We start from the raw sequence: 16,348 nt of genomic DNA, 5'->3' as shown, positions 1-16,348 counted from the left end.
GGGGGACTTTACCTAGCAGGGTCTTGTAGATGACATGGAGCCAGTGGGTTTGGCGACGAGTATGAAGCGAGGGCCAGCCAACGAGAGCGTACAGGTCGCAATGGTGGGTAGTATATGGGGCTTTGGTGATAAAACGGATTGCACTGTGATAGACTGCATCCAATTTGTTGAGTAGGGTATTGGAGGCTATTTTGTAAATGACATCGCCAAAGTCGAGGACTGGTAGGATGGTCAGTTTTACAAGGGTATGTTTGGCAGCATGAGTGAAGGATGCTTTGTTGCGAAATAGGAAGCCAATTCTAGATTTAACTTTGGATTGGAGATGTTTGATATGGGTCTGGAAGGAGAGTTTACAGTCTAACCAGACGCCTAAGTATTTGTAGTTGTCCACGTATTCTAAGTCAGAGCCGTCCAGAGTAGTGATGTTGGACAGGCTGGTAGGTGCAGGTAGCGATCGGTTGAAGAGCATGCATTTAGTTTTACTTGTATTTAAGAGCAATTGGAGGCCACGGAAGGAGAGTTGTATGGCATTGAAGCTTGCCTGGAGGGTTGTTAACACAGTGTCCAAAGAAGGGCCGGAAGTATACAGAATGGTGTCGTCTGCGTAGAGGTGGATCAGGGACTCACCAGCAGCAAGAGCGACCTCATTGATGTATACAGAGAAGAGAGTCGGTCCAAGAATTGAACCCTGTGGCACCCCCATAGAGACTGCCAGAGGTCCGGACAGCAGACCCTCCGATTTGACACACTGAACTCTATCAGAGAAGTAGTTGGTGAACCAGGCGAGGCAATTATTTGAGAAACCAAGGCTGTCGAGTCTGCCGATGAGGATGTGGTGATTGACAGAGTCGAAAGCCTTGGCCAGATCAATGAATACGGCTGCACAGTAATGTTTCTTATCGATGGCGGTTAAGATATCGTTTAGGACCTTGAGCGTGGCTGAGGTGCACCCATGACCAGCTCTGAAACCAGATTGCATAGCAGAGAAGGTATGGTGAGATTCGAAATGGTCGGTAATCTGTTTGTTGACTTGGCTTTCAAGACCTTAGAAAGGCACGGTAGGATAGATATAGGTCTGTAGCAGTTTGGGTCAAGAGTGTCCCCCTTTGAAGAGGGGGATGACCGCAGCTGCTTTCCAATCTTTGGGAATCTCAGACGACACGAAAGAGAGGTTGAACAGGCTAGTAATAGGGGTGGCAACAATTTCGGCAGATAATTTTAGAAAGAAAGGGTCCAGATTGTCTAGCCCGGCTGATTTGTAGGGGTCCAGATTTTGCAGCTCTTTCAGAACATCAGCTGAATGGATTTGGGAGAAGGAGAAATGGGGAAGGCTTGGGCGAGTTGCTGTTGGGGGTGCAGTGCTGTTGTCCGGGGTAGGAGTAGCCAGGTGGAAAGCATGGCCAGCCGTAGAAAAATGCTTATTGAAATTCTCAATTATGGTGGATTTATCATTGGTGACAGTGTTTCCTATCTTCAGTGCAGTGGGCAGCTGGGAGGAGGTGTTCTTATTCTCCATGGACTTTACAGTGTCCCAGAACTTTTTTGAGTTAGTGTTGCAGGAAGCAAATTTCTGCTTGAAAAAGCTAGCCTTGGCTTTTCTAACTGCCTGTGTATAATGGTTTCTAGCTTCCCTGAACAGCTGCATATCACGGGGGCTGTCCGATGCTAATGCAGAACACCATAGGATATTTTTGTGTTGGTTAAGGGCAGTCAGGTCTGGGGAGAACCAAGGGCTATATCTGTTCCTGGTTCTAAATTTCTTGAATGGGGCATGTTTATTTAAGATGGTTAGGAAGGCATTTTTAAAAATATCCAGGCATCCTCTACTGACGGGATGAGATCAATATCCTTCCAGGATACCCCGGCCAGGTCGATTAGAAAGGCCTGCTCGCAGAAGTGTTTCAGGGAGCGTTTTACAGTGATGAGTGGAGGTCGTTTGACCGCTGACCCATTACGGATGCAGGCAATGAGGCAGTGATCGCTGAGATCTTGGTTGAAGACAGCAGAGGTGTATTTAGAGGGGAAGTTGGTTAGGATGATATCTATGAGGGTGCCCGTGTTTAAGGCTTTGGGGAGGTACCTGGTAGGTTCATTGATAATTTGTGTGAGATTGAGGGCATCAAGTTTAGATTGTAGGGGTGTTGTAGATTGTAGGGGTGTTAAGCATGTTCCAGTTTAGGTCACCTAGCAGCACGAACTCTGAAGATAGATGGGGGGCAATCAGTTCACATATGGTGTCCAGAGCACAGCTGGGGGCAGAGGGTGGTCTATAGCAGGTGGCAACGGTGAGAGACTTGTTTTTAGAGAGGTGGATTTTTAAAAGTAGAAGTTCAAATTGTTTGGGTACAGACCTGGATAGTAGGACAGAACTCTGCAGGCTATCTTTGCAGTAGATTGCAACACCGCCCCTTTGGCAGTTCTATCTTGTCTGAAAATGTTGTAGTTTGGAATTAAAATTTCTGAATTTTTGGTGGTCTTCCTAAGCCAGGATTCAGACACAGCTAGAACATCCGGGTTGGCTGAGTATGCTAAAGCAGTGAATAGAACAAACTTAGGGAGGAGGCTTCTAATGTTAACATGCATGAAACCAAGGCTATTACGGTCACAGAAGTCATCAAAAGAGAGCGCCTGGGGAATAGGAGTGGAGCTAGGCACTGCAGGGCCTGGATTCACCTCTACATCGCCAGAGGAACATAGGAGGAGTAGAATAAGGGTACGGCTAAAAGCTATGAGAATTGGTCGTCTAGAACGTCTGGAACAGAGAGTAAAAGGAGGTTTCTGGGGGCGATAAAATAGCATCAAGGTATAATGTACAGACAAATGTATGGTAGGATGTGAATACAGTGGAGGTAAACCTAGGTATTGAGTGATGAAGAGAGAGATATTGTCTCTAGAAACATCATTGAAACCAGGAGATGTCATTGCATGTGTGGGTGGTGGAACTAATAGGTTGGATAAGGTATAGTGAGCAGGACTAGAGGCTCTACAGTGAAATAAGCCAATAAACACTAACCAGAACAGCAATGGACAAGACATATTGACATTAAGGAGAGGCATGCTTAGTCGAGTGATCAAAAGGGTCCAGTGAGTGGAGAGGTTGGTTGGTGATTTAGACAGCTAGCCAGGCCATCGGTAGCAAGCTAGCATAGGATGGAGGTCTGTTGTTAGCCACCTCTTGCGTTCCGTCAGTAGATTAGTGGGGTTCCGTGTGGTAGAGGGGATTAATCCAAATCACACAACAACAACAAAAATAAAAACAATAGATATAGTTATAGAGGCCCAAGAAGAAAACATAATAATAATAATAAAAATAAATAAATTGTCCGATTGTCTATTCAGATAGCAGCCGGTAAGACAGCTAACGGTTAGCAGGCCGCAGATGGGCGTTAAGGTAACGTTGCGACGGAGGAGCCAGCCGGATCTCCTTCGGGTAGATAACGTCGGCAGTCCAGTTGTGAAGGCCCGGTGGGGCTCCGCGTAGGCAGTAAAACGGTTCCGGATAGGTGACTGCAGCCCAAGAGTGATTGATGGAACTCAGGAGTGATTGACGGAGCTGGCTAGCTCCGGAATAATTGATGTTTGCTCCGGAATCGACGAAGGCCGATAGTCACACGGATAGCAGCTAGCTAGCTGTGAGATCTGGGATATAAAGATATAAAGATATAAAGTTATAAAGTGAGATATAAAGTTATGGGGCATTGACTAAAGAGTAAAGAGTAAAAGGGCATTGACTAAAGCACCTGCTGTGGCGGAGGTTCATGCTTTCACTTCTCCCCTAGTTATTAGTCCAACGAACAGACACAGTCTGTTATGGGGAGAATGCAAGACTTTCAGTGAGAGTTGTGCTGGTTAGAGTTTTTTTTCCCCAGCAATTAAAATAAATTCATGAGGCCCTAATCTAAATCCTTACGGATTTCACATGACTGGGAATACAGATATGCATCTGTTGGTCAAAGGTAGCTTTAAAAAAAAATAGGTCTCACATTGTGCCTCAGGATCTCGTCACAGTATCTGTGGATTCAAATTGCCATCTATAAAATGCAATTGTGTTCGTTGTCCATAGCTTATGCCTGCCAATACCATAACCCCACCACCACCATGGAGCACTCTGTTCACAATGTTGACATTTTCACAACGCCTTACATGTGCTCTGCGGTTGTGTGGCTGGTTGGACTTACTGCCAATTTCTCTAAAACAACGTTGGAGGCGGCCTATGGTAGAAATTAACATTCAATTCTCTGGCAACAGTTCTCGTAGACATTCCTGCCGACAGCATGCCAATTGCACGCTCCCTCAACTTGAGATCTGTGGTAGTGTGTTGTGACAAAATGGCACATTTTGGTGGCCTTTTATTTTCCCCAGCACAAGGTGCACCTGTGTAATGATCATGCTGTTCATCAGCTTCTTGATATCTTGGCAAAGGAGAAATGCTCGCTAACAGGTATATAAACATATTTGTGCCCAAAATTTGAAAGTAAAAAGCTTTTTGTGCATATGGAAAATTATTTTATTTCAGCTCATGAAAAATGGGACCAACACTTTGCATGTTGCGTTCATATTTTTTTTCAGTGTAGATATAAAATTGTGCGACTAAGACCTATGATTTTGGCAATGATGCCCTTTATCTACTTCCCAAGAGTCAAATTAATTTGTGGATACCATTTTTATATCCCTACGAGCAGTTTGAAGGAAGTTGCTAACTAGCGCTACCGCAACGACTGGAAGACTATGGGTATCTTCTAGCATGCTAGCAGAATTCTAGCAGATACCTATAGGTGTGCAATCAGGGCATAGAGACATACAAATGGTATCCACAAATTAATCTGACTCTGGGGAAGTAAGTATAGGGCAAAAATCCAGAAGTATCCCTTTTAAGGGATTATGCAAGGTACACACGTTCACTTCTCCTAGCAGCATACCGAAGCTAGAATACAGGCTCCTTAAGCAGGTCGGTTCAGAAGGTCAATTGTGTCATGGTCTTAACATTCTTATTTACTTTGTTGTCAAGGGACCAACATACTTTTAACAGATTTCTTTCTTTCGTTGACATTCATGTGCTTTTTCTGAAATTATATATTGTCCCTGTAGTTTAATCAAGCCTATGATTTTGACTTTGGTTGAGACTTTTGTAAGTTATTTAAGTGAGTAGGTTTTAATACGTTGTGCATTGATGCTATATCCTAATTGTAAAACAAAATTCAGTTCATTTTCTCTGAATGTGAAGCACTGTTTCCTGACGCTCATGCTATGTTTCCTCAGCAACCACCCTGTGACGTGTCCTGTGATTTGAATTTATTTTATTTTTTTAACTGACCCCTCTGCTTCTGTTGTTCCCAGGATACAGACATCTCCCCTGCCCAGCGTGATGAGGCTGTGTGCTGGCTCATTAACCTCCACAATGACACCAAGCTATACCCAGAGACCCTCTCCCTAGCCATCAGTATTTTGGACAGGTTTTTAGGCACTATAAAGGTAAGGTACCGACAGGTTTTTAATGTTATCTAGATGAAATACTGAAACATTTTTTCATAAGTAACTGTTCACGAGAATGTTCAATCCCATTGATAATAACTATCAATCAATAGCTTTGACCAATCCCCGAGGTTTGTAAGTCCAAGGGTGTAATAATAATTAGGCAAAGACTCAGTTTATGCAAAAGATTAGTACCGTTTATTCAGAGAACATTCTAAAGTCCATTATACAAAGTCATCCATTTTATAGCTGCGCACATACTTCCACACAAACAGTAGATATCCTAATCACATACTTCCACACAAACAGTAGGTATCCTACGCACATACTTCCACACAGACAGTAGATATCCTACTCACATACTTCCACACAAACAGTAGGTATCCTAATCACATACTTCCACACAAACAGTAGGTATCCTAATCACATACTTCCACACAAACAGTAGATATCCTACTCACATACTTCCACACAAACAGTAGATATCCTACTCACATACTTCCACACAAACAGTAGGTATCCTAATCACATACTTCCACACAAACAGTAGGTATCCTAATCACATACTTCCACACAAACAGTAGGTATCCTAATCACATACTTCCACACAAACAGTAGGTATCCTAATCACATACTTCCACACAAACAGTAGGTATCCTAATCACGTACTTCCACACAAACAGTAGGTATCCTAATCACATACTTCCACACAAACAGTAGATATCCTACTCACATACTTCCACACAAACAGTAGGTATCCTAATCACATACTTCCACACAAACAGTAGATCCTATCCATACTTCCACATAGGTATCTAATCACATACCCACAAAACAGTAGGTATCCTAATCACATACTTCCACACAAACAGTAGGTATCCTAATCACATACTTCCACACAAACAGTAGGTATCCTGATCACATACTTCCACACAAACAGTAGGAAACTGATCACATACATAGGTATCCTTCCACACAAACAGTAGGTATCCTAATCACATACTTCCACACAAACAGTAGGTATCCTAATCACATACTTCCACACAAACAGTAGATATCCTGATCACATACTTCCACACAAACAGTAGGTATCCTGATCACATACTTCCACACAAACAGTAGGTATCCTGATCACATACTTCCACACAAACAGTAGGTATCCTGATCACATACTTCCACACAAACAGTAGATATCCTGATCACATACTTCCACACAAACAGTAGGTATCCTAATCACATACTTCCACACAAACAGTAGGTATCCTAATCACATACTTCCACACAAACAGTAGGTATCCTAATCACATACTTCCACACAAACAGTAGGTATCCTAATCACATACTTCCACACAAACAGTAGGTATCCTACTCACATACTTCCACACAAACAGTAGGTATCCTAATCACATACTTCCACACAAACAGTAGGTATCCTGATCACATACTTCCACACAAACAGTAGGTATCCTGATCACATACTTCCACACAAACAGTAGATATCCTGATCACATACTTCCACACAAACAGTAGGTATCCTAATCACATACTTCCACACAAACAGTAGATATCCTGATCACATACTTCCACACAAACAGTAGGTATCCTGATCACATACTTCCACACAAACAGTAGGTATCCTGATCACATACTTCCACACAAACAGTAGGTATCCTGATCACATACTTCCACACAAACAGTAGGTATCCTACGCACATACTTCCAACACAAACAGTAGGTATCCTACGCACATACTTCCACACAAACAGTAGGTGAGTTTTATCCTTCTCCGTAGTTCTCACCACTGTGTATCACTACCCAGCTGGCAGTTCCATTCCCCTGAAATTAGGGAAACCTAGGGGTAGCCTAGTGGTTAGAGCGTTGGACTAGTGACCGGAAGGTTGCAAGTTCAAATCCCTGAGCTGACAAGGTACAAATCTGTCGTTCTGCCCCTGAACAGGCAGTTAACCCACTGTTCCTAGGCCATCATTGTAAATAAGAATTTGTTCTTAACTGACTTGCTTAGTTAAATAAAGGTAAAATAAAAAAGTACACTCCCTATGCCCTCATAAATTCCTCAGAGGCCTAGCCAGGTCGGTCCAAACACAGTTTAAATGTTATCATTTTTTTTCTTCAGCACACGCATACAAGTTCAAATCCTAAACTACGCCTTGCTCAGACAGCCTGTGTTTTTCCACTATACAGATACATTGTTTAATCTAATTCTGATTAAAACTACACACGTCATCAGATTATAACTTTATGATTCTAATCAATTTCATACAATTATAAGGTTTCAGAGTGGAATTATTTTATCATTATCTTTCAACATATACAATATTTTATCAGTAACAATGGGACAATAAAAATGTAGTAGCCATTAGGGCCTGGAATCACCATGGGACTTCACGATACGATAGTATCACGATACGTAGGAGCCGATACAATATGTATTGCGATTTGATATTGGGATTTTATTGTGATTCGATGTTTTTGAAACATATTGCTCACCATATGTTGTAAATAATAATTAGTTAAATAATGGTTAAATAAAAAAAATGTAATAAAATATGTCAGCTGCAGAGAGACGAGCCATGAGTTTTGATCCGTCATGGAAATACAAGTGCTGAAGACATTTTGGCTCTCTATTTTAAAAGATTTAAGAACAAGCTATGAAGGAAAAAATAATGGAGTTTTTATGCAGGCAAAATGATATTACGATATTGTTAAAACGATACTATGTATCATTGAAAATAATATCTCGATATGTAACTATTGATTACGAATCCCCCCTTCACTAAAGTGTTTTGCTCATATTCCACTTTACATTACTATCTTAAACACTTAATTTACAAAAATGACAAGTTAATTAGTGGGTGATGGTGATTTCAGAACCAACCCAGTCTGATAGTGGTAGTGGGGTGGTTAAGATGTCTAGTCTCCTTTATGACTCTAATCTGATAGTGGTAGATGTCTAGTCTCCTTTATGGCTCTAATCTGATAGTGGTAGTGGGGGGGTAGATGTCTAGTCTCCTTCATGGCTCTAATCTGATAGTGGTAGTGGGGGGGTAGATGTCTAGTCTCCTTTATGGCTCTAATCTTATAGTGGTAGTAGGGGTGGGTAGATGTCTTGTCTCCATTATGGCTCTAATCTGATAGTGGTAGATGTCTAGTCTCCCTTATCTCTCTCCTCTTCAGTCCTGACCCAGTCTCTCCGTACTGTCTCCTCTTCAGTCCTGACCCAGTCTCTCCGTTCTCTCTCCATTTCAGTCCTGACCCAGTCTCTCCGATCTCTCTCCACTTCAGTCCTGACCCAGTCTCTCCGTTCTCTCTGTAGATGTCTAGTCCTGAATCTTAGTGGCTCTTTCCAGTGGTAGTGGGGGGTAGTCCTGACCCAGTCTCTCCTGTTCTCTAGTCTCCACTTAATCTGATAGTCCTGACCCAGTCTCTCCTGATAGTCTCTCTCCACTCTAATCAGTCCTGACCCAGTCTCCTCTCTAATCTTATAGTGGTAGTAGGGGTGGGTAGATGTCTTGTCTCCATTATGGCTCACTTAGTGGTAGATGTCAGTCTCCCGTATCTCTCTCCACTTCAGTCCTGACCCAGTCTCTCCGTTCTCTCTCCACTTCAGTCCTGACCCAGTCTCTCCGTTCTCTCTCCACTTCAGTCCTGACCCAGTCTCTCCGTTCTCTCTCCACTTCAGTCCTGACCCAGTGACTCCGTTCTCTCCCCTTTTCAGGCCCTTCCAAAGTGATAGGCCTGAGCTAGTTACCCTTCTGTGTGTACCTGGCAAGTTGTCTGAACAGGGAACATTTGGAACCCAGGGTGCTGAGTTTAGACCGTGAGGACTAGTGACATCACGTAGTCCTCCTGACCCAGTCTCTCTCTCTCTACTCAGGCCCGTCCAAAGTATCTCCGCTGCATCGCCATCGCCTGTTACTTCCTGGCTGCCAAAACCAGCGAGGAGGATGAGGTGATTACATACGACACCATCAGGCTCCTTAGTGAATACATAATCATTACATACGACACCATCAGGCTCCTTAGGGAATACATAACCATTACATACAACACCATCAGGCTCCTTAGGGAATACATAATCATTACATACGACACCATCAGGCATACATACACCATCAGGCTCCTTAGGAATACATAACCATTACATACAACACCATCAGTCCTTCCTTAGTGAATACATAACCATTACATACAACATTACATACAACACCATCAGGCTCCTTAGGGAATACATAACCATTACATACAACACCATCAGGCTCCTTAGGGAATACATAACCATTACATACGACACCATCAGGCTCCTTAGGGAATACATAATCATTACATACGACACCATCAGGCTCCTTAGTGAATACATAATCATTACATACGACACCATCAGTCCTTCCTTAGTGAATACATAACCATTACATACAACACCATCAGTCCTTCCTTAGTGAATACATAACCATTACATACGACACCATCAGTCTCCTTAGTGAATACATAACCATTACATACGACACCATCAGGCTCCTTAGGGAATACATAATCATTACATACAACACCATCAGGCTCCTTAGGGAATACATAATCATTACATACGACACCATCAGGCTCCTTAGTGAATACATAACCATTACATACGACACCATACGGCTCTGTGATTAGTACCATTAGGAGGTCAGACAATTAAGTTGAAATAAGATGATTAGAGTTCTTGGTGCCAAATTGGTTGGTGAAATGGTTGGTGGGCAGAGAGGAAATGTTTGGTGTGCAGAGAGGAAATGGTTGGTGGGCTGCCTTTGGTGCGTGTTTGCTATTGTTGTTTTGAACCCAACTAACCCAAAGTCATGTGTGCGTGTGTGTGCAGCGTGTGCCGTTGCTGCGTGACTTGGCCAGCAGCAGCAGATGTGGCTGCTCCCCATCAGAGATACTGAGAATGGAGAGGATCATTCTGGATAAACTCAACTGGGACCTGCACGCTGCAACTCCGCTGGAATTTCTACACATTGTGAGTATTGGGTTCCGTCACCACGTTCATAGTCCTGTCCTAGTGTCCTAGACAGAACCACCACTAGAGGCTTGAAGTAGTGTCCTAGACAGAACCACCACTAGAGGCTAGAAATAGTGTCCTAGACAGAACCACCCTAGAGGCTTGAAGTAGTGTCCTAGACAGAACCACCCTAGAGGCTTGAAGTAGTGTCCTAGACAGAACCACCGCTAGAGGCTTGAAGTAGTGTCCTAGACAGAACCACCACTAGAGGCTAGAAATAGTGTCCTAGACAGAGCCACCCTAGAGGCTAGAAATAGTGTCCTAGACAGAACCACCACTAGAGGCTTGAAGTAGTGGTGAGATATTCTGCATAGCTTAAGGTAATGTGTCACGCAATTAATTATGAAAATATTTTTAAAAACTATTCCCTATTACTAGGCTATTCATATTCAAATGCACTATAATTTTAGGCTAACTGTAAACTGCCCTGCACACAATCAACGAACCAACTGCATCGCCTAAGGCTGTAAGTTCTCTCTCAGACTCAATGGATAGACATTTTGGATCGTTAACAGTCCCAACAGTCCATGTATAATAATACAGTCCACACTGAAAGGAAATTACTCAGATGTGTTTAATTTTGGAGTATAGGCTAGACCAATTATGTACCAAAGACATCTTAAATCATTTTTGTTTAATGTTTTTCTGCCATGTGTAATATGCAGTAGGCTATGTATTGTACAACGGCACAATTATAATTTTAATTCAGGTATTTTTTTCTGGCTTGCGCTTATGAATATGCATACGCTTATGAATATGCATGCACATATGAATATGCATAAGCTCTGAAATGTGTATGAGTGTTGTTGAACTTCTTTGTTCAAATTGTTCATCACAGTGACGTGAGTTTTAAAAGTAAGATGGGCCTAGTGTTTGTTATTTTTGATAACATTTGCATTGATGTCAGAGGGACAATAGAGCCCTGAGTACCAGGCCCTTAGGACTGATGGAGGGACAATAGAGCCCTGAGTACCAGGCCCTTAGGACTGATGGAGGGACAATAGAGCCCTGAGTACCAGGCCCTTAGGGACTGATGGAGGGACAATAGAGCCCTGAGGACCAGGCCAATAGGATGGAGGGACAATAGAGCCCTGAGTACCAGGCCCTTAGGACCGATGGAGGGACAATAGAGCCCTGAGTACCAGACCATTAGGACCTGATGGAGGGACAATAGAGCCCTGAGTACCAGGCCAATAGTGACCTGATGGAGGGACAATAGAGCCCTGAGTACCAGGTCATTAGGGCCTGATTGGAGGCACAATAGATCCCTGAGTACCAGGCCATTAGGACCTGATGGAGGGACAATAGAGCCCTGAGTACCAGGCCATTAGGACCTGATGGTTGTTTAACAAGCTGGGCACTACTCACACATGTCCAGAGTGATTAAAAGGAGGTTACCATGACTCAACGGTCACGTGGAATTTGTCTGCAGTCATGACTCATGACTGCCGGTGTGGCGGTAATACAGCCGCCGCAACAGCCCTACGTACCACAGTTTAGTGAAAAAGATTTGACCGCTAACTAACTGGCTGTTGTTTCCCTTCAGTTCCATGTCATGGTGCTGTCCTGCAAGCCACGGTTCATGGTGGGTCTGGTGGGGTGTAACCCGGCGCAGCACCTGTCCGTGTTGACCCAGCAGCTGCACTACTGCCTGGCTGACAGCGCCCTGCTACAGCCCCTCTCCCGGGGATCCATGCTGGCGCTGGCCCTCATCACCCTGGAGCTGGAGAATATCTGCCCTGACTGGCTGGCTCTCACGATCAACCTGCTCAGGAAAACACCGGTACTAAATTCTCACTATCCTCCTGGTCAGGAGAAAGCACAAGTAGGCCTGCAGTATAGTATGTTGGCATGTTGAGATAGCGGCCAGTTAGGCAGTGAGGGCTTCTACCTAAATCATACACACGTACCAATGTTGACGTGGAGTCCCATCTGACCCCACTCCCTATCTAGGTGATTCCACACCAAGGGAGTGGAAAATGGTTATCTCAGAATGTTCTGGAAATTCTCACATAGGAACTTCATTGGGAGGAAGGATGTTTATCAAAAGAAGACCATCGTTCTCTCCCAGAAGTGTGGATGGTGCGTAAAACCCATTCATTCAGATAAAAGGTTTTGATGTAAACTTAAAGCTTCCTTTTTAATGTTTCACTTGTTTTCATTTCGCTGCATCGGGGGATCACATTCAGACATTTTGGCTTTACAGCCTCTTCTTCAGTGTCTCTAGGAACAAAGCTTTTTTTTTCATTCAAAACAACATTTGTAGGGAACACAGGTGAGCAACCCAATCAGGGATTCTACTCATCTGCCAATTAGGGATGTCGTTTCTCTGGTCTACCTGTAGACAAGTTGTTTTAAATGTTTTTTTACATTTGTATCACAAACCATTTTTATTTATTATCATGGTGAAAGTGGAAACTTAGGCCCTTTTTAGATTTGTACATGCCGCCCTCCTGTAAGTATGGGATGCCGTTTGGGTCTTTTGCTTGTGTGAAAAAAGCTACACCTTTCAAATAACACTATTTGACGCGTTAAATGACACAGTTCTATTATAGAATGTTGTGTTGTGCTGAATTTGCCCGTGCAAGCCAAGCGCCACCACTACTATCAGTATCACTGTCAAAGCTGTACAAACCAAGTCTGCAAACAAGCAAACACCGGCCACGAACTGTGTGTTTACAATATCGCGTTGGTAATAAGGCATTATTTGTTTGACCTCTACTTCTGGGGTAGTTAGCTTTAGCTTTGTACCTAGCTAGCACCATTACAACCAGCCTGAAAACAATGACCAGTAGAAACTGCAGTCATTTTCATTATTCTTAGCAATGATTTAAGGAATCCTTGTAACTTTTAGCTAAGTAGCCACTTGTTGTTCACCTATTGAAATTGAACTTCAATTCATGAAAATAAATAGCTAGCCAGCTACTTAATAACCCTGTTGCCCAAAGCTAACGTTATAAACAGCCAGCTAGCTTCATCTGGCTAGTGAAGCTCGACCGGACCGGGGTATGTGTTGTGAAGCTAGCCACAATAAGGATTGGGCACAATAGTGGAATTTGCGGTTTGCCTTCAAAATAAAAGTACCTCTTTTGAAAGCGATGCAGAAGGTTATAATTTGTGGAATCGTGACATATTTACACTAGATAGCGTTAAACAAGGTTGGAATGTGAAGCAATGAAATGGGGTATCAGTCTAGTCGGTGATACCCACAGAACACAACTGTGAAGAGTTAACGCGAATATTAGCGTTGTAGCACTTATCGCGGGACTGCGACTGTGTGAAATCACCTCCCCAGTCAGCCTATTGTGTGTATTGACATTCATATTGCATTGTACAGCATTACCTAAGGATTGAGGATCAATGAAATGGGATATCAGTCTACTCAATACCCAATATGTTTTTTCCCAATGTCGTCCTCAGAGTTATCAGACTCAAAAACATCAAATCAAATTTATTTATATAGCCCTTCGTACATCAGCTGATATCTCAAAGTGCTGTACAGAAACCCAGCCTAAAACCCCAAACAGCAAGCAATGCAGGTGTAGAAGCACGGTGGCTAGGAAAAACTCCCTAGAAAGGCCAAAACCTAGGAAGAAACCTAGAGAGGAACCAGGCTATGTGGGGTGGCCAGTCCTCTTCTGGCTGTGCCGGGTGGAGATTATAACAGAACATGGCCAAGATGTTCAAATGTTCAAAAATGACCAGCATGGTCGTATAATAATAAGGCAGAACAGTTGAAACTGGAGCAGCAGCACGGTCAGATGGACTGGGGACAGCAAGGAGTCATCATGTCAGGTAGTCCTGGGGCATGGTCCTAGGGCTCAGGTCCTCCGAGAGAGAGAAAGAAAGAGAGAATTAGAGAGAGCATATGTGGGGTGGCCAGTCCTCTTCTGGCTGTGCCGGGTGGAGATTATAACAGAACATGGCCAAGATGTTCAAATGTTCATAAATGACCAGCATGGTCGAATAATAATAAGGCAGAACAGTTGAAACTGGAGCAGCAGCACGGCCAGGTGGACTGGGGACAGCAAGGAGTCATCATGTCAGGTAGTCCTGGGGCATGGTCCTAGGGCTCAGGTCCTCCGAGAGAGAAAGAGAGAATTAGAGAACGCACACTTAGATTCACACAGGACACCGAATAGGACAGGAGAGGTACTCCAGATATAACAAACTGACCCTAGCCCCCCGACACATTAACTACTGCAGCATAAATACTGGAGGCTGAGACAGGAGGGCTGAGACATCCACGCAGTATTGTTTTTCCTCTGGAATAGTGTTCGGTACACGTAGGTTGACAATAAATGTGGCTCAATTCACAGTTGTTTCAGAGTCCTGCAATAAGAGCTACGATGCTAATGTTTCTCTGGGTGTCACTGAGTAGACTGATACCCCCATGTCATTGATCCACCATCCATAGTTAAGGCTGTACAGTGAAATATGTTCCCAATTCTAAAGTATAATACATCCAGTGTGATTTCAACAGATGTGTCAAATTAACAGTCTTTTCTTTTAGCATGATCTATTAAATGATGGCATAATTCTACGATTTGTATTCATTTGCATCACTGTCAATGACATACTTTTATTTTGAAGGCCACTATTGTGGCTAATCCTTATTGTGGCTAGCCTCACATAGATGGGTCTGACCACCATTAATCAAATAAGAACTGTCTTATAAATGAGGGTTATTTTAGATGATGACACCTAGCTATATACCTTATGATCTGTGAACCGTACATGATACAGACAACATCTTGAACTCATTATTCTCCTTATAGCGAGCTCTAACATAAAGGGGTATGTCTAGATTCTGAAATGCAATGTTTGACATTCATTTATTCAACATTCAACATTAAACATATTAATATAAATATCTCAACTACCCCCATTTTTAACAAAATATTGTTTTAAGCAATTTACTCTACAATTAAATACAATTTCCAGACATTTCTGATACATTTAATGTGCCCCACCAACACAGATTCAAAAGAAACTCCCTCTGCTGGTGATTTGCTGAATGTGCAATCCTAAAGGAGGTCTGCGATTGGTTAATGACATATAATGTACATTTTTTTATGTTATATCATCAAAAGTACCAGAGAGTCCACTCCGGGGAAATGTGACGTTTTGATGAAACTGTCTAAAAAATATATTTAAAAAAGCTAAATCAAAAAAAGGGTTATTTTGAGATATAAATATGTTTAATTTTGAATAAGTTAGAGCTATAAGGAGTATTATGACTCCACGATGAATCACAGATCATAAGGTCTTACAGGAAGCATGCGCACACTGAGTGTACAAAACATTAGGAACACCTGCTCTTTCTGCAACAGAACGACCAGGTGAATCCAGGTGAAAGCGATGATCCCTTATTGATGTCACTTGTTAAATCCACTTCAATCAGTGTAGATGAGGGGGAGGAGACGGGTTAAAGAAGGATTTTAAAGCCTTGAGACAATTTGAGACATGGATGGTGTGTGAGTGCCATTCAGAGGGTGAATGGACAAGACAAAATATTTAAGTGCCTTTTGAACGGGGGTATGGTAGTAGGTACCAGGAGCACCGGTTTGAGTCAAGAACTGCAACGCTACTGGGTTTTTCACACTCAACAGTTTCCCGTGTGTATCAAGAATGTTCCGCCACCCAAAGGACATCCAGCCAACTTGACACAACTGTGGGAAGCATTGGAGTCAACATGGGCCCAGCGTCCCTGTAGAACGCTTTCAACACCTTGTAGTCCAGTCCCCGACGAATTGAGGCTGTTCTGGGGGCAAAAGGGGGTGCAACTCAATATTAGGTGTTCTTAATATTTTGTACACT

The 16,348-nt window shown here is 42.9% G+C and overlaps 1 protein-coding gene across 5 annotated transcripts in view; it reads left to right on the top strand.

The window, feature by feature from the left end:
• Window positions 1-16,348, top strand: part of LOC112237325 (cyclin-I) — a 44,717-nt gene that overhangs the window by 23,596 nt on the left and 4,773 nt on the right. For 4 of the 5 annotated variants that reach the window (XM_042302723.1, XM_042302721.1, XM_042302726.1 and 1 more), the window contains 4 exons: window positions 5,338-5,472; window positions 9,368-9,442; window positions 10,346-10,486; window positions 12,075-12,311. In XM_042302723.1, coding sequence (XP_042158657.1) covers window positions 5,338-5,472; window positions 9,368-9,442; window positions 10,346-10,486; window positions 12,075-12,311 — 588 coding nt within the window. Of the gene's footprint in view, window positions 1-5,334; window positions 5,473-9,367; window positions 9,443-10,345; window positions 10,487-12,074; window positions 12,312-16,348 lie in introns of all 5 variants that reach the window. The other variant, XM_042302724.1, reaches the window with a different exon arrangement.

Source organism: Oncorhynchus tshawytscha, linkage group LG20 (genome assembly GCF_018296145.1).
Source record: "Oncorhynchus tshawytscha isolate Ot180627B linkage group LG20, Otsh_v2.0, whole genome shotgun sequence".
Lineage (NCBI taxonomy): Eukaryota > Metazoa > Chordata > Actinopteri > Salmoniformes > Salmonidae > Oncorhynchus > Oncorhynchus tshawytscha.
Note: the sequence above shows the minus strand (reverse complement) of the source record. Positions and strands in the feature narration are given on the sequence as shown.